Below are 19,546 nucleotides of genomic sequence, written 5' to 3'. Positions count from 1 at the left end.
CCCTCTGCTTTTGAATACTTTAATATAGAATAAAGATTTAAATAAAACTGTGAAGGGGCACCTGGCTGGCTCAGTTGGTAGAGCATGCAACTCTTGATCTTGGGGTTGTGAATTCAAGTTCCATGTTGGGCCTAGAGCTTACTTCAATACATACATACATACATACATACATACATACATACATACAGAACTGTAGAAAACCAATTTCCTCTATCTCCTGAAAAATTGAAAGAAAGAGCTCTGGTGGTGCCCTCTTATGTAACAAAACTTTATAATCTGCTATTTCATGGCTTAATGACTTAACTCAGGGTAGAATTTAGTTTATCATTACATAGCATTTCAAAGGCAAAGAACGCTCTCCCAAAATCTTTCACTGTCCTTTTTGACAGTTGCTTCCAGGCTTCAGAAGAGGTCATCCCCCAGATTATCATCATTTTTATAAGTCATTTAGGCAGGTGAGCAGTAGTACCAGAAGGCATGAGAAGTTCAACCATAGTGTAGTAAATAAATGACTATACGTAAGAGAGGAAGACTAATTTTAAATCTAATGATTATTTTATTTTATTTTATTTTATTTATTTTTTTAATGTTTATTTATTTTTGAGACAATGCGAGAGACAGAGTACAAGCAGCGGAGGGGCAGACAGAGGGAGACACAGAATCTGAAGTGGGCTCCAGGCTCTGAGCTGTCAGCCCAGAGACTGACGCAGGGCTCGAACTCATGAACTGTGAGATCATGACTTGAGCCGAAGTCGGATGCTTAACCAACTGAGCCACTCAGGCACCCCTTATTTTATTTATTTTATAGAGACAGCATGAGCAGGGGAGAGGAGCAGAGGGAGAGAGAGAATCTTAAGCAGACTCCATGCTGAATGTGGAGCCTGACACTGGGCTCAATCCCATGACTCTGGGATCATAACCTGAGCTGATATCAAGAATTGGATGCTCAACTGAGCTACCCAGGCATCCCAAACTTATTTTAAATAAGTTTTCAGTTTTGTGTTCATCATCCTAGGTGATTTTTTTTGACCATGACATTTTTGAAGCCATTTGCAAGAGGGCGGGTAGAGTGTTTATATGAATACCTTTTATCAAATTTAATAGCTAATTCAATTTCTATAGAAGGTAAGCAACTCCTCAGTCTGAACTTTTCTTTACACAGGTGTACAACTTGAAAAAAATCATTTTTAATATTTATTTATATTTGAGGTAGAGAGAGGCAGAGCACAAGTGGGGGAGGGGCAGACAGAGAAGGAAGCAATCCTAAGCAGGCTCCAGCTGAGCTGGAGCACAGAGCTTCATAGGGTGCTTGAACCCACTAGCCGTGAGATCATGACCTGAGCTGAAGTTGGATGCTTAACTAACTGAGCCACCCAGGTGCCCCACATCAACTTTTTTAATCTTTAAGATGATGACTAACTTATAGCAAGCCAGAATATTTTACTTTATTTAAAAAAATTTTTTTAATGTTTTAATTCATTTTTTGAGAGAGAGAGAGAGGGCAGAGGAGGGGTGGAGATAGTGGGAGACACAGAAACCGAAGCAGGCTCCAGGCTCTGAGCTGTTAGCACAGAGCCTGATGCAGGGCTTGAACTCACAAAGGTGACCTGAGCTGAAGTCGGATGCTTAACCCACTGAGTCACCCAGTCGCCCCAAACCAGAATATTTTAGATTCTTTTTTAATGAAGAATGGTGGGGCATCTGGGTGGCTCAGTCAGTTAAGTGTCTGACTCTTGATTTTAGCTCAGGTCATGATCTCACAGTTGTGAGATCAAGCTCCATGCTGGGCTCTGTGTTGACAATGCAGAGCCTGCTTGGGATTCTCTCTCTTCCTCTCTTTCTGCTCTCCCCCCAGATAAATAAATAAGTATTTAAAAAATGAAGAATGGTATCTAGGGGTGCCTGGGTGGCTCAGATGGTTTGGCATCCAACTCTTGATATGGGCTTGGGTCATGATCCCAGGGTCTTGAGATCAAGCCCCATGTTGGGCTCTATGCTGAGCATGGAACTGCTTAAGATTCTCTCTCCTCTCTCTCTCTCTCTCTCTCCCTCCCTCCCCCTATGCCCCTCTCCCCAGCTCCTGTGCTCTCTCTCTGAAAAAAAAAAAAAAGGTATCTAGAAACAAGGGTGGTATTGACAGTTTTATGTATTAAACATTTATGTTTGTAGTTTTATGTATTAAACATTTACATTTAATAAAGATGTTAACAGGGTATTTTTTCTACAACAACATGTGTTTTAAATATTTTATAATTGTTTTACTACTCCTTTGAAATGGATTTTCCAGAAAAATCATGTACTTTTGCTGGTTTGAGTACAGATCACGGTGTCTTTACATTGTGTTCTGGTGTTAGCCTAATTAGTGAGAAAAACTCTGGAAAACCTTTACCTGTTAAATTCATATACTTAACAAGTCACAACCTGGAAATCTTGCTCTATCTGAAAACACCATTAAAAGTGCTTGACTATTATTACTGGAGGAAATTTTTAATAAAAGCTAATTAAGCTACAAAACTCCCAAGCGGTTAACTGATTTTAGGGGCTAAATTTCTAGTACTTCTAATTATCCTCTGATGGCTTTACTTAGTGTTTCACAACCATGACAGATGACAATGAAAAGCTGCAGTGAAATTCATCCACCCTGACACTGTGCTAAGCACCGGTTTCTCCCTCTCCAAGTTAAATCAATACTCTGTTTGAGTAAACACATTTACAGCTTTATTAGGATGTCTTGCTTGTTCTGTAACAGCTACTTGAAGCTGTGGTAACAAATCGACTCAACTCAGTTAAACCTAGAGAGCTGGGTAAGAGGCCCATCGATAAGGTTGTTATAAAAATAAACTGCAGGAGATCAGAAAGCTGGAGCAAACAGTCTGGTAAATGTCAATATTTTCCTTTAAGAGGATGACAAAAACAGTGAGATCATGTGGAAAGTCTTTTTCCCCCCCTTAAAAATGTTTCTTGTTTCAATTGGATAAAAGCATTTCTACTTCTTGTGCACAACTCTTCTGAATGAAATTTTTGCTTCCTAATTCCCATGTGCATGTGGAACAGGAAGCTGATGTAAATACTTGGTATTTTCCCTGCCATTTCAGATTCTTAATTTCCTTCATATTTAGAGGCTTATTTTGGTTCAGTGCCTTTGTAAAATGACCTTATTCAAGTTATATGGAGTACCTGGATGGCTCAGTCTTACCTTCTTTTTCTTAATGAAACAGAACTTTTGTCATGTACATTTGGGAGGTCATTGCAATGCAGTACTTACTCTTGCTAGAATATCTGTGAGACCTGATGTACTTCCCAAATTAGGCCTTCCATATTTATGTATTTAACAAGACCAAACAGTGTTAGCTTTAGATAGGCCACACAACCTCCTAACTAGTGGTAGTACATAAAAATGTCTGCTACCTATTAGGAGTGAGCTTCCACAGTGGCTATAGCCCTACCAAATAAGATCTCATATACCCTCTTTTAGAGTTTCACAGGTTGCTCAAAGGACTAACATCTGGCAGGAAATTCCCACTTCAATTTGGCTAGCTTAGACTACCCAGATGTGACAAAGTAATGGTTTCCCTCAAGGGAAAAGTGCTCAGATGTGAACTCTTTTTCTTTCATTTTCTATGTAGTCTAGTTAGTAAAATTTTGTTTTCTTATGTTTTGATTTCATATTGACTACCAACTAGTCATGAACTCAAGTAACAAGTTATGATCCATATATATGCTAGAAAATACATAGTTTTCTGGAAAAAGAAAATCAACAAACATTAAATTTTGAAACAACCTAAAAAGCTACTTTGCCTGCCAGGGAAAGGTCTGACTTAGCAGGTATTTGTATAATGAAAACCAAAGCCTAAGTAGTGTCAGATGGGCAAGTGACTGACATGGACAGGAAGTCAATTCAGAGCAAAGGTTTCTTTATAATAGCTTAGCACCACACATCCTCCCACACAAAATGAGCAACTGAGCAGCATGGTATAATATATGGGCAAGTGGCCAGTGCTGTAACTATGAGGATAACTTATTTCCTCTTTCTGGTGACTGAAAATGGAAACCTGTCAAATTCTATTAACATGGCATGGGATACTGCATTTGAATTAAAAAACAAAACAAAACTCAAACCAAAAACCTTTTAAATGCCCCCAATTCAGGCAAGATCCTGAAGAGGACCACTAAACCATATGTTTTACTTGTATAGTTAAGTTGCTCTTCTGCCCCAACCCCTTTCAAAATACTGCTTTAAAGATCATTCCTCCTTATGAATCAAAAATGTGTTGGGGCGCCTGGGTGGCGCAGTCGGTTAAGCGTCCGACTTCAGCCAGGTCACGATCTCGCGGTCCGTGAGTTCGAGCCCCGCGTCAGGCTCTGGGCTGATGGCTCGGAGCCTGGAGCCTGTTTCCGATTCTGTGTCTCCCTTCTCTCTGCCCCTCCCCCGTTCACGCTCTATCTCTCTCTGTCCCAAAAAAAAAAAAAAAAAAAAAAAAAAAAATGTTCAAGATTAGGTTAGAATTTGAATTTTAAACCTAATGTGTGATCTCTGTTGTGGTTCTTCCCAAAATAAGAGTTTTAGCATATGCTTTTGTTTATAGTTAAAGTCAAACATCTTGGATATCCATATGCCAAGAAAATGTACATCAAAGACTTCTATCTATTTGGGATATTGACTCTTGTCTTGACCTATATATTTCTAAGAGGCCTATATAACAGACTGCTTAATGAAAAACTTTCATCTGGGTTATTAACATGTGTAATTATTGAACCATGAATTAATGAGTCAGGAGATCTGTCTCCTAGTACTACATATTTGCAATTAAGTCCCTTTCTATGGGATTCACTTTCCTCATCCATCAAATGGGGACTTCTGAACAGACCATGGCTTTCATACCTAACATCGACTCATTCCAGGGAGTTGTTTATGAGCCACCAAATAAAATGTGAATAAGACCAAATGAGGATTTGTTTAATCTCATTTCATTCTGATTCAGATAAGACCTCATTTGAACATACTTTGGTGACTGTAAACAGTTTGAAAACCTGAAAACCAGGAAATGTGATTTTTAAAAGTATTCCCTTTCAGCACTAACATATAATATAGTTAAAAAACAAAAAGGCTCATCAGGACAAGGAAGGTCACAGCTGCCAGAATAAGAAGATGATAGAAAACTTATTTATGTGAGCATATTTATGCCCGAACTCATAAGCAAGACAACTAATATTGTTATTTAACTCAATTGAAAAACCTTCATTTGCTCAGCTGACAATTCTTACCAGAGGGTGATTCTAAAATTTTAAGAGTGTTTGATGATAGAAACTGGTTTTTAATTTGCCATCTATTTCATGGACTAGAAATAAACATATCTCGGGGCGCCTGGGTGGCTCAGTTGGCTAAGCATCCGACTTCAGCTCAGGTCATGATCTCTCAGTTCATGAGTTCAAGCCCTGTGTCGGGCTCTGTGCTGACAGCTCAGAGCCTGGAGCCTGCTTTAGATTCTGTGTCTCCCTCTCTCTCTGCCCCTCCCCAACTCATGCTTTGTCTTTCTCTCTCTCAAAAATAAACATTAAAAAAATTTCTTCAAAAAAACCAAACATATCTCATCTCTATAAAAGGTCAATGTTAGCTGAATAATTAAATGAAAATAAAAAAATTAAGAGCCAGTGTTCATACCCCAGGTTTGGGAATTCATATATCTGAAGTGAGAACAGTTGTGAATTTAGTAATTGTGTAATTTATGTTTTATTCAGACTATTGATAGTAAGCAGCTTTACAACATCAGAGGTTCTGTTTCATACAAATTTTCATATAAGTAGTTTGGAAAGTTGTTTTTAATCACTTTTTTACCATGACTAAGACTTCTGCTAGGTCCCAAGATTAGCCAGGCTATGCATCAGCACTACTAACATGACTTTAATTATTTTATTTATATAAATTACAAAGCCAATGAAGGTACACTGTAACAAATTCAAACACAATTAAGACAAGATCTAAAACTGAATACATTTAGCTTCATGAAAACTTATTATATTGCTACTTTTTTTAATCTTGGTATTTATTGATTGATAAAATCTGTTAGGTCATAGACAGGCATCAGTCTATAGACTAGTGTTTAGAAAATCATTTTGGCTATTTCTCCTCCTTTGGAGGGGAAGATAAGATGATATACTAATGGAACAGAGTATAACAAAATAATTAGTGCTAAGAACTCTGGGGTCAAACTTTGAGTTTGAATCCTGGTTTTCACTGTGACTTTGGGCATACTTGATCTTTTCCACCTCTGAGACAGAGGAACTGCCCAGCTGAGCCTTGGCCTAGCTGCCAATCAACAGACTTGTGGAGCTAAATAAATGGTTGTTGTTTTAGGTCACAAAGTTTTGGGGGTGGTTTGTTATGTATACAACTAATACATGTTATATGAACCAGACAGATATGGTAGGTAAGATTGATCAAGTCCATGTAATAGCAGTTGGGTCCACTAATGAATTCAAATTAGTTCCATTTGATTAGTAAATATTCAAGACCAGGAAAGTGATATGCATATATTTTGCCATTTCACAATTCTATCTAAGAAAATTAACTTCAGAAATGTTGCTTATGACATTTCCTCTGGCCCTCTGTCACTAAATACAATCTTATAAATATCAACATTGTTTTCTTAGAATAAATATTTCTCAATAACCTTCAAATTTAGAAAACTTAGGTTCATATTTGAGCTTCAGGGTCTGATAGTCTACATGGCTCAGACTATCTGTCTTATTGAAATCTCCCAGAAGACAAAGTCCTTTGAATTCCATTATCTATTTATAATTGTTCTAGGTGGAGGACATCCAGGATACTAGTTCTTTGAGGAAGCATTCATGTTTGTGAGAAATTCTAGACTTTACAACTTAATTATTTTTTTTAAACGTTTATTCATTTTTGAGAGAGAGAGAGAGAGAGACAGAGTGTGAGCAGGGGAGGGGCACAGAGAGAGGGAGACACAGAATCCAAAGTAGGCTCCAGGCTCTGAGCTGTCAGCACAGAGCCCAACACTGGACTCGAATCCATGAACTGTGAGATCATGACCCGAGCCGAAGTCGAATTCTTAACCAACTGAGCCACTCAGGCGCCCCCAGACTTTACAACCTAAAATTATCCAGTATTCCATGTGAACTAGTTATTTCTATTTTTTTTTTGTCATGGCTTCAGAATCATCTACCTCTTTAAGCCAACAAAGGCTTAAATAACTTTAGGCAATTGTTCTTGAAACTTGTTCCTGGTCCCACATCAGCACTAGAATAGCATGTCGTGAAGTGTCCTATGACTGTGCATCGCAGAGTGTCCTATGACTGTGCAAGGTATGAATCCCCCCTCCCCCACTGTGAACTTGGGCTGCTGTCCATGGTGAATTTCTTATTCTGAATGATGAAGTCAATTTCATACTGCATTTGATGGTTTTAAGGAAAACCGCTGCCTAAGAAATAAAATTCCTGGGTGGCTCAGTTGGTTGTGCATCCGACTTTGGCTCATGTTATGATCTCACAGCTCATGAGTTCGAGCTCCGTTATCGGGTTCTGTGCTGACAGCTCAGAGCCTGGAGCCTGCTTTGGATTCTGTGTCTCCCTCTCTTTCCGCCCCTGCCTTGCTCATGCTCTGTCTCTCTCTCTCAAAAATAAACAAACATTAAAAAAAAAAAAAGAAAAAGAAATAAAATACCAAAGATGTCCTACTGAAGTTACAAGACAGGGAAAGGTATTATTGTTTCCTTGGGTGTGGGTGTGGGGGTGAGTAGGAGTATGCAACTCGTATCTTGGTCATCATCCAATAAATCCTCTGCATACAATGAGTGCTATATGAAAGTTTTGATTCTTGAGTGAATTGTTGTGAGAAATGACATATTTAAGTTATTTTCTAATTTTCTGAGTTGGACAGCTAAGAAAAGAGGTAGTGCAGAAAAAATATCACAAGAATTCTGTGCCACTTCTTTGCATAGCACAATTTAGCAGCAATTAAGAACAGGAGAGCAAGTTACACGTTTGGGAACAAATAAACAAGGTGAGAATAGAAAATACGAAGATAATTTAGAAAATCCCCATGACTCTCAGACGTATAGACACGTGTTACTTGAGAAGGAAGTAGCATCCTTGTTTGAGAAACTTAAACCTTTTTCTCTTAACCAAAATTCTTTTTGAAAATGAATTATAAAGTAAAATTGATGTTTCTTCTTATTAGATGGGAAATAGGGTAACTATTTACATTGTGATTGCTAAGTGCATTTAATAGTCATTTGTATACTATAGGTAATATCTTTTAGGGTGATATATTTTCTCTGCTAAAGCTGTCATGAGAAACTTAAAAATAAAAAGTATTAGAGGTTAGCACAGTTACTTTACTGTCATTCAAAAGAAACTGTTCTAAGCTATATATGGCTCTTAACTACATTTAACGAAGCTTTTTTAATCCTAAGAATGTTGGTCCTTGGGTGAGGTCTCCAGTCTTTTATCTGAGAGCTATATATATATATATGTTCTTGGGTATAATCTGTCAAAGGTGTACTCACTTTTAGTGATTTGTAGGTCTAGTCCATATTCCTACAGCTGCCATAAAACTTACAACTGAATCATACTAGATTAACACAGGCTGGTATTGACAGCCCACTGGGAACATATTGATTAGGTCCCCTTTCATGTTATTTGTTATGATTTTTCTTCTCAGTTTCATTTACCGGGATGACACAGGGGAAGAGATTTCACCAGGAACAATGACAGTGCCTGTCACAAAATGTTCTCAATGTTTCCATTTGTTACTATGGCAGTGACAAAGAGGGTTCCAAATGAAAAGGCAGACCTGCTGTGACAAAGCACAGCAGGACAACAGGAAGAAATTTTCTCCTGACCTGGGAAATTAGGAAATCACACTTAGAGATTATAGAATTGTCTCCATTTCCAAGGGTACAATCGTAGCACTTGGGCTTTTGAGGGAGAATGTGAAAAGGGTAGTTCCATCAGGCCTGGCTATGGACAAATAAAGGGCAAATGTTACAGAGTTCTTAAGATCTCCAAATAGAACAAGGAAGCATGCTTGTAGAGGCTAGAGGGAATTGTCACTGTTACTGAACACTTGAGATGGAACTATGAATTTAATTTGTATACATTTGGGGTACTCATTTTAAAATTATACATGAAAATCTATGATGTACTGTAGTTATATATCTCTTATGTGGCTAATAAGAACACATGGCACTCTGGGACTGGGATATGTAATTAGCACATGGTAGATGAAGTGATGCTTCATCTAAGAAACTGGGACTGGAATATAGTAATGCAAAGTCACAAAAGACAGAAATACTCTTAAGCCAACAAAACTCAAAAGTAATAGGAGGAATATATTAACTATCTAAGGATAGAATGTGTCAGTCAGAGGAGATATGTTAATCAGGCAATAAAATAGAGCAAAGAAGAAGAAACTACATAGTAAATGTAAAAGCTGCTATTGCCTCTCCATTCATATTCAAGGTAGAGAAGTAAGCTTCAACAGCTGGAGTATTTCCGATCCCAGTAGAAAGCCTTTCCCTAGTGTAGAGATGGAAGTAGGGGTTTTTAACCAATGAGATTTTTGTTTTAGTATTTCCAACTAACAAGACCATCTCTATTGTAAAATGGAATGCATTAGCTTGGTGCTATTAAATGGTTGATTCATATAACTCCTTGTATTCAGATTCCATGCTGACCCAGCAAGTTTACGATCTGTCTTTCTGTATCTCTGTAGTGCAATCGATTCTAATGCTTAGCAAAAAGCTCCTGGTTCAAACTCACCAGGGACTATAGTCCTTCGATTATTTTCCCTTTCACTTTCTCTTTCTTTTCTGCAACAATCTTACCCTAGAGTCCTCATGATTCCTATCAGATAACAAAAGCTCCTGTTCAATACACGAAATCATCTATTCAGATAACAGAAAGATTCTCTTTGGCAAAAAAACAGCTTTGGTTAGTAAGGCTGGTCTGTGGCTTTCAGTCCTAATGATGAGATTCCTCTAAAAGTTTAGAGAAGCAAGAGTGCAGTAAGGACACTGACTCTGGAGCCAGTCTGCCTGGATGAGAATTTTGCCCCTATTACTTTCTAGCTATGAGACTTTGAGCAAGTTACCTAACCCCTCTGTATCTCAGTTTTCTCATCAGTAAAATGGGGTTAAAAATAACCGACCTCAGTGAGATTTTATGAACATTAAATGAATTAATATTTGTAAAATGCTTAAGATGCTGATTGGCTAGTAGGTGCTGTATAAATGTTACCTATTGTTATACTGTATAGTTTGACTTACACAGAATGTGCTAAACATGCCCAGATAAGTATTTCAGTTCTAAAATGACATTGGAGTGTTCATGTCATTGCATGACTTAATCTGTCAGGATCTGATTATCCTGGAAACTGATCAGAGTAGGGTTAAAGTGAGAAACATGGCTACCTCATTGAGGTAGTACCGGTAAAGTCCTGCCTACTGTCAGCCTGCCTTCCACCTTCTCTATAGTGATTTCAACAGCATGTAGTGAAATTCACTGTTTGGATCCAGGGTATGATGAAAGTGAAAAAAGTGAGGAAGCTGCCAACATATTACACAAGGGGTTGACAAATTAGAGCCTGAGGGCCAATTTCAGCCTGTGGCCTGTTTTTGTGTAACTGGAGAGATACAAAAGGTTTTTACATTTTTAGAGTGTTGTAAAAAACCTAAACCAAAACAAAAAGCAAATACACAAACAAACAAAACTGGAATATGTAATACAGCTTGCATGTGACTTGCAAACCTAAAATATTCACTTTCTGGCCCTTTATAAAAAAAGTTTGTGGATCCCTGTTCAACATACTTCCCTTACCACTTACCTCACTGTACCCCAACAATAAATCATAGGTAGGTAGAGTGAAATAAAAAAGAGGCTGAAAATCCTGTAACAGAGAGCCCAAGTGTCTTGGTGAAGTAGTTTATTTATTTAAAAAAAAATTTTTTTTTAACATTTATTTATTTTTGAGAGACAGAGAGAGACAGCATGAGCAGGGAGGGGCAGAGAGAGAGGGAGACACAGAATCCAAAGCAGGCTCCAGGCTCCGAGCTGTCGCACAGAGCCCAACGCAGGGCTTGAACTCAGAAACTGCGAGATCATGACCTGAGCTGAAGTCGCACGCTTAACCGACTGAGCCACCCAGGCACCCTGAGGTAGTTCATTTATTACCCTTACCATGATACAAATGGGTAGCTTCAGTACCCTAAGAATGACTTCTCTCACCCTCAGAAAGTCCCTATGTTTTTACCCAGTACTGGGAACTTATAGGTAGGTATTTGTAAAGGAGTTTGTTTTTGCAGGGCAGCCCAGGACTGAAGGTAGTGACTAATTAGGTCACTACTAAATATGATGGTACCTTACTAAATATAAAAAAAAATAGAACACTTAATGTTTTAAGTATTTAAAGTACTTAAATAATGCACACACAAGGTATAAGTTTAAAAGTTATGTACTGGGGTGCCTGGGTGGCTCAGTCAGTTAAGCATCCAACTCTTGATTTAGGCTGAGGTCATGATCCTGAGGTTGTGGGATCGAGGCCTGCATCGAGCCCTGTGTTGGGCTCTGCGCTTAGTATGGAATGTGCTTGAGATTCTCTCTCTCTCCCTCTCCCTTCGCCCTTCTCCCCACTCATGTGCACACTCTCTAAAATTAAAAAAAAAAAAAAGTTATGTACGAATATTCCGGTTTAACCAATTTTAAGTGAGAAATCCATGGTGCTTCTTTAATGTATTACAGAATTTAGCCCAATTCTGGATAAGATATTTTTAGCCTACATGGATTTACAGCTCTGAAGAAATAAGGCATAGAAAAAATAGCTGCAAAATACTCTAATCAATGATAAAGACTCTCAGAGCATAGACACAAAAGATACAAGCATGGCAGTAAAATAGAATGTTATGTGTGGTATGTACTCTTTCCAAAGAAAAGGACATGCATTGGGGCATGTATGAGTCTATTGGTTAACAGCTCATTTAAGAGTAGGCATGAATATTTTCAAAGAAGGAAACATGAGAAATTTATGTTGGTGAAAAAGATCATTAAAAGAATATCTATATTTTAAACAATACTACATAATTTGAGATAAGTTTCCCATGATTCAAATTATCTTCCAAGGAAAGGAGGACAATGGTCAACTCTATTTGCCTTTTTTGTCCCTGTTCAAGCCTGTATAAACAGAGATCAGGAGGGACTCTTCTGGATTATCAGTCAGGAATGTAAAGCTTTCTAGAGACCACAGTCTAGCTTAACTACACTTAACTAGAAGGGGTTTAGACATAGGAAAAGAACCTTTGAACCAGATTTTAGATCAATCTAAGTCATCAAGCAAAGGATCTTCCAACTGTCTTCAACTTATTTTTGAGTATTCATTCTAAAAATGATTTAGTCCTTACAAATTGTGCCATCCAGGTGCCCTGTGCCAGTTCTTACTAAGCCTGAATCAGACAAAAATTTAACCCTTCCTAGTATATCATAAACATTTAACTACTGTGTTAGAAACAGATGTTTTAACCAAATGATACAATCTAAAGACACCATCCTTAGTTATTAGAATACTGTTTAAAATTCACCACAACTTGTTTAGAACAACAATGTGTTGACATTTAAGCCTGAAGGACTATGAATATACTATATACTATACTTGATGCAGCTTGTTGAAGCAATATTCTCACACACAAATGACTGGGGTACAGCATAATAGAAAATTATCTTTAAGCCAAAAATAAGTATTTTTCCTGTTGTAAAATACCTTATAATATTCACAGTGATAGTAGCATATGGAAAGAACATTAGGAGTTAATTATTTACAAGAAGAAATTAAGTTATTAAATTCATAAATCTTGGCTAAGTGGTAGAGGCAAGGGTTAAAGGAAATGTTTAACTTGTAAGTATGAAATAAATGAGTCTGTACCTCCTACAAATGCATCTCCAGCTCCATTGGTATCAACAATTTCTTCCTGGTTTTGATCCAAGACAGCAAACGCGGTGACTTCATTTTCTGCAAGTAGAGCCAAAGAAAGGCAGACTGACTTCTCTTTATAACACTCAATATACAAACTCACCTAGTAAAGTTTGAAGCTCCTTGACCATTCATTATCAAACAGAGAGACAGAACCTGAGTTCCATATTCTGTACATGAGTACTTGGCAACCAAGGTGCAAAGTCATCTGTAAACAATGCTTTTCTGGGGTACTTTTCAGCATATACATGCTGTATGTGTTATATCTGGGTAGTTCACATATTTTGGGAATGACTGTAAATCATAGCAGTACCTTTCTGGACAGTATAAATACTTGAACAGAAACTACGAGCAAAAGAAAGTGTTTGTAAGGATTGGATCATGGATCTCTAATAAAGCTTCAAGCCTGACTGCATTCTTGGCAGTGAAATCTTGGATACAGTTGAAGAGCTGTAAATTTAAAATATATAAATAATGAGTCTTGGGTGTTTCTCTACAGATAATCACAATGGTATAATAAAAAATGTAAGTACTATTCCGTTATGATACTTCATGCCAATGTTAAGAATTTCTGATTTTAGTGGGCTCATTACAAATAACCTAATCTGGTTACTTTTTACAAAGGAGTTCCTATTTCTTTTAAACTATATGTCAACTAGCAAAAGGGAAAGCTACCACTGAGTGCTTGGGTAGGACAAAAGGGACAGTGCAATGGGTTCTTGTCTTACAGCAGTCTGGACCAGGGCTTGGTTGTTTTGACTATAACGTAACCTAATACTTTAAACTTGGCCCTTAACAGTGGAATGGAGTTACTTGTGATGAAATTTGGCCCAGAGGACATCTGTAAAAGATTGGATAGTGCTTTTTATTGGTGGCTTGAACTTCTGAAATCACAAATTTGCATCCCTTATGGGGACAAATATGGCCAAAGACTTGTACACTTCACTCTCACCTAAGAGAGAGGAAAAAGAGATATTGAACACCTTAGGGTCTTAATAAAGAACCTAAGAATCTCAAAAAGCATGTTCTGGGGGCACCTGGGTAGCTTAGTTGGTTAAATATCTGACTTTGGCTCACGTCATGATCTCCTGGTTTGAGTTTGAGCCCTGCATCAGGCTCTGCGCTGATAGCTCAGAGCTTGGATGCTGCTTAGGATTCTGTGTCTCCATCTCTTTCTGCCCCTCCCCGCTCATGCTCTGTTTCTCTCTCAAAAATAAATAAACATTAAAAATAAAAAAGCATATTTTGTCTGCCTTCTCTTACCTGGTACTAATGTTACTTTCAACAAGAGATAAGCTCAGATATGATAATCTTCAAGATGAAGATTCTTCGCTTAGTGATCCCTTTGACCATATGACTGTAGATGCTAACACTCCATATCAGAAGCATCTACTTAAACTCTTTAAGTAACTAACTTTCCACATTTTGTAACACCAGGACAACATGGTAGTTAACAACATTTTGATTAATTAGAAGTTAAGGCATAAATATCCAGGATTAAATTTTCTAGGGAGTGTAGTATATATTGCTACAAAGGCAGAAAAAAAAAGTAAGCAGACTTTACTAGAAATAATTAGGAAAGGGCTACAATCTGATTTAGGCAAAAGGACTATACCATAAATATTTATAAAGAAATCTGATTTTATTACTTCCAAGTACAAGTCATACTATAAAGAGAATGAACAACTGTAAAGTAAGAACAAACAGCCACTAAATAAGTAAAATTGGCTAAGTTAATGATGCCATTACCATTTATAATAGGGTTACATTGTGTAATAATAAAATATGTCTATAAAACACTTAAGGTAATGCAAGTATTAATATAAGAATTAATTACTGGAGTATAGATTTTAAAATAATTACATACAAATGGTAAGTAAGCCATAATTAGATATAATTCCTTGAGTTCTTTGTTTGAAAAAGTCATTGATTTTTGGTTGGATAAATCTTTATTATGAATAGAACCTAACTCAAGATGGGAGAGATTTGACCTCTGTTCTTAAGAATCATGACTTCTGGGGTGCCTGGTAGTTCAGTTGGTTAGGATCTGACTCAGTCTCAGGTCATGATCTCACGGTCCATGGGTTCAAACCCTGCATTGGGCTCTGTACTGACAGCTCAGAGCCTGGAGCCTGCTTCAGATTCTGTGTAACCTTCCCTCTCTACCCCTCCCTTGCTCGTGCTATGTCTCTCTCTCTCTCAAAAATAAAATAAAACAGGGGCGCCTGGGTGGCGCAGTCGGTTAAGCGTCCGACTTCAGCTAGGTCACGATCTCGCGGTCCGTGAGTTCGAGCCCCGCGTTGGGCTCTGGGCTGATGGCTCGGAGCCTGGAGCCTGTTTCTGATTCTGTGTCTCCCTCTCTCTGTGCCCCTCCCCCGTTCATGCTCTGTCTCTCTCTGTCCCAAAAATAAATAAAAAACGTTGAAAAAAAAATTAAAAAAAAAAAATAAAATAAAAAATGAAAAAAAAAACAAAAAAAAGAATCATGACTTCTTGATCTAAACTACTGAAAAATAATTTTTTTAGATGTTTATTTGTTTTTGAGAGAGACAGCACAAGTGGGAGAGGGGCAGAGAGAGAAGGGAACAGAGGATCCAAAGTGGGCTCTGTGCTGACAGCCCAATGCGGGGCTTGAACTTATGAACCATGAGATCATGACCTGAGCCAAAGTTGGATGCTTAACTGACTGAGCCACCCAGGTGCCCCTAAAGTATTGAAAATTCTAAATGAAAACTATTTTCAGAATATATGTGTAGATCCTTGAGATGCTTTATCTTTAGATGTCATAGAGTTCATTTCTTGTAATATAAAGAATTTTTCACCTTTTCTACTTATTAATGGAAATAAATATGTAAGAATATCAAGACCGTAAAAGAACTATCATAAACTGGTACGGATATAGTCCAGTCTCTATTATCTTCTGTATCTAGAGTTATATTATGAGAGCTCCTTTCAAAATAATGACCCTGAAAATGTGTAAGACCTTGAAATGTGTTCTAAATTACTGAAGAAGGATTAAACAATGTTTAATAATATTTAAGTTCAATTATATTGTTGGTACATTCTGATTTTTTGAAATGAAATGATCTAAGTTAGTTTATAGAGCTATTTAACTCCCCACACAACTAACTAGACAGTATTTACCAGCATGACCTATTCTATAGCCTTCTAGACAATTTACTGTATGAACACATGAAATACCTCACTAAATCTTAAGACACACTTATAGGCATGAACATTATTCAGCTAATGAGGCCCAGGACATTCACATGACTCACTTGGACCTAGTTTTCTTAGGTGTGACATGGGCCTGGAGTAGCTGTGGGAAGAAGTAGAAAAAATAGCTGTCTGTCTGAGTTGTAGAAAAATGACATTGTTAGTTCTGATCAAGTACTTAGGATAAATTAGAGCCTTTTATTCCTGCGACTTATTCATTCAATAACTGGAAAGCTGTATCTCCCACTTTCTTTCACCCATTTTGCTCATTCTTCTATCTCCCTCCCCTCTGGCAACCACTAGTTTGTTCTCTTTGTTTGTAAGTCTGATCCTTCTTTTTGTTTATTCATTTGTTTTGTTTTTAGATTTCACATATAAGTGAAATCATATGATATTTGCCTTTCTCTGACTTATTTCACTTAGCATAACACCTTCTAGGTCCACTTATGTCATTGCAAATGGTAAGATCTCATTCTTTTTATGGCTTCATAATATTCCAGTGTGTGTGTGTGTGTGTGTGTGTGTGTGTGTGTGTGTGTGTGTGTTTGTGTGTATACACACATACACACCACATCTTTATTCCCTCATATATCTATGGACACTAGGGTTGCTTTCATATCTTGGCTATTGTGAATACAGTCAATGGTAACTGGAATAGTGTTGTATGGTGACAGATGGCAGGTACACTTGTGGTAAGCACAGAATAATGTATAGAGTTGTGGAGTCACTCTGTTATATACTTAAAACTAATGCAACACAGTGTGTCAATTATTCTCAGATAGAAAAGTTTTAAAAACTAGAAGTATATAATATGTGGGAGAATATTATTAATACTACATGGAATTACTAATAAAAAGATTTAGTGATTTTTTATATCTTATGACTTTTTTGTTAAAGATTTTAATAAATCTTTAACAAAGCCCTTTTGGGGGGCTCGAACTCACAACCCCAAGAAAAAGAGTTGCATGCTGTACTGAGTCAGCCAAGTGCCCCAAAAGATTTTTTTATATCTTTTAAAAATGTTTTTACTTATTTTTGAGAGAGAGAGGGACACAGTGTGAGTGGGGGAGGGGCAGAGAGAGAGGGGGAGACAGAATCTGAAGCAGGCTCCAGGCTCTGAGCTGTCAGCAGAGAGCCCTATGCAGGGCTCGAACTCAGAAGCGGTGAAATCGTGACCTGAGCCAAAGTTGGATGCTCAACTGACTGAGCCATTCAGGTGCTCCAACATTTTTTTATATCTTTAAAAAAAAAAAAAAAAGGTAAGTCAGAGCCATTGCTCCTCAAATCTTTCCAAACTTTTTTAAAGTGAGAAGGAAAAGGATTAATTATTATTAATATGTAATAATTATTATTTCTATTTTCCAGATTTCCTTCTATAAAACCACAAAATCATGAGCTTCTCCAAGCAGACAGGAAACAGAAAAGAACAAGTCAGTTCATACCAGATTTGTTTGGTGTCATTTATTACATAAGAGCCTCAGGGTACCTTCATTAAGAACGATGAAATTTAGCTTACTTAAAATACAAAATAATAAAATTCAAACATTCTCTGGACAGTTTATATAAACAAATAATTTACTTTTCACTTTACTTTGACATAAACTTCACTACCTAATCACTTAGGAACACACTCTGGTTAGAATCAAAACATCTCCACATGTTTGTAATGCTAAGTCAATTATAGTAGAGATGGCAAGTTCATACAAATGCCACAATATCTAACTGAAAAAATAATAAAAACTTCAGGCACTCAATGCCAAACAATTAGATTACATGTTTTTGTAGCTTTACCACTAGTAAATTAACTATATATTTTTACCATTGTATACATACAACCTCATGATAATATCCTTTGAATATTTTGTTCAAGGTATTTTAAAATGTCATGTTTTGTTATACATTTTTTGATGTCACGTTTAAATTGTGAGCAAGATGTAACTGTTGAAGATATATATATAGCAGGATGAGGTGTTTTCAATCTCAAGGTGGACTATAGTCACCACCTCTGCCACTGTCTCTAAGCATCACCAGGTATGGAAAAAGCAGAAGAGTGATGGCAAAATCTTCACCATGAAGTGAAAAGTTTAGGTTAGAAACTAAAACTCTTAAGATTCTTAAAAGAGGTTCCTCTACCTTGGTCATTCCTTATAATGAGGTAATTTTGAGAATATTAATATTTTTGTTTGCTTGTTTTTAATTAACCTTTCATTTGGACATAATTTTAAACTTACAGAAAAGTTTGATGAGAAAGAGAACTCCCATGGAACATTTATCCAGGTTCACCAGTTTTTAAGATTTTGCCAAAATTTCTTTATCAATCCTTCCATATATATATTATTTATGCTTTCAAGCCATTTGAGCATAAATTGCATATATAAGGCCCTTTACTTCTTAATAATGCAGTGTTTATTTCTAAAAACAAAGATACTCTTTTAAGTAACCACAGTATAATTAATAAATTAAAAAACTTGTTATTTTATCTAATCTGTATTCCATATTCCAATTTTATTAATTGTCCTAGTGTCCTTTACACCATTTTTTTTCATCCACTACAGGATCCAGTCTAGAATCACATATTACTTTTAGTTGTGTTTCTTCCTTCCTTCCTTCCTTCCTTCCTTCCTTCCTTCCTTCCTTCCTTCCTTCCTTCCTTCCTTCCTTTTTTAATTTAAACTTTTGAATAGGTAATGCACACATATAGTTAAAAAATATAAATTTATGAAAAGGTATGCTATTTTGAATAGGTAATGCACACATATAGTTAAAAAATATAAATTTATGAAAAGGTATGCTATTAAACTCTTTCTCACCTCTTATCTCCTATGTATCCAGTTTCTTTCTTTTTTTTTTATTTTTATTTTTTTCAACGTTTTTTATTTATTTTTGGGACAGAGAGAGACAGAGCATGAACGGGGGAGGGGCAGAGAGAGAGGGAGACACAGAATCGGAAACAGGCTCCAGGCTCCGAGCCATCAGCCCAGAGCCCGACGCGGGGCTCGAACTCACGGACCGCGAGATCGTGACCTGGCTGAAGTTGGACGCTTAACCGACTGCGCCACCCAGGCGCCCTGTATCCAGTTTCTAATTGTATTGCTTTCCAATCTGGTTATCACTGTTATTGTTTTTCTGTATATCCTCCCAGAATTTCTCTATGCATACACAAGCAAACATATTCTTCTTTTTTTCTTCTTAAACAAAAACGTATCATACTATGCAGGCTGCTCTGGATCATGTTTTTTCACTTGGAGATCTTTCTATGTTGGTAAGCAGAGAATGTCTTCTTTTTTAAATTGCTGCATAATAGTCCATTGAATGGATATACTATAACTTTTTTAAGCAGTCCTC

General features: G+C 37.0%; 1 protein-coding gene across 6 annotated transcripts in view; it reads right to left on the bottom strand.

The window, feature by feature from the left end:
- Positions 1–19,546, bottom strand: part of ADK (adenosine kinase) — a 521,335-nt gene that overhangs the window by 28,260 nt on the left and 473,529 nt on the right. For all 6 annotated transcript variants that reach the window (XM_058698391.1, XM_058698396.1, XM_058698394.1 and 3 more), the window contains one exon: positions 12,938–13,024. In XM_058698391.1, coding sequence (XP_058554374.1) covers positions 12,938–13,024 — 87 coding nt within the window. The remainder of the gene's footprint in view (positions 1–12,937; positions 13,025–19,546) is intronic.

This window comes from Neofelis nebulosa, chromosome 13 (assembly GCF_028018385.1).
Source record: "Neofelis nebulosa isolate mNeoNeb1 chromosome 13, mNeoNeb1.pri, whole genome shotgun sequence".
Taxonomy (NCBI): Eukaryota; Metazoa; Chordata; class Mammalia; order Carnivora; family Felidae; genus Neofelis; species Neofelis nebulosa.
The sequence above is the reverse complement of the archived record's forward strand: the minus strand, read 5'-3'. Positions and strand labels throughout refer to the sequence as shown.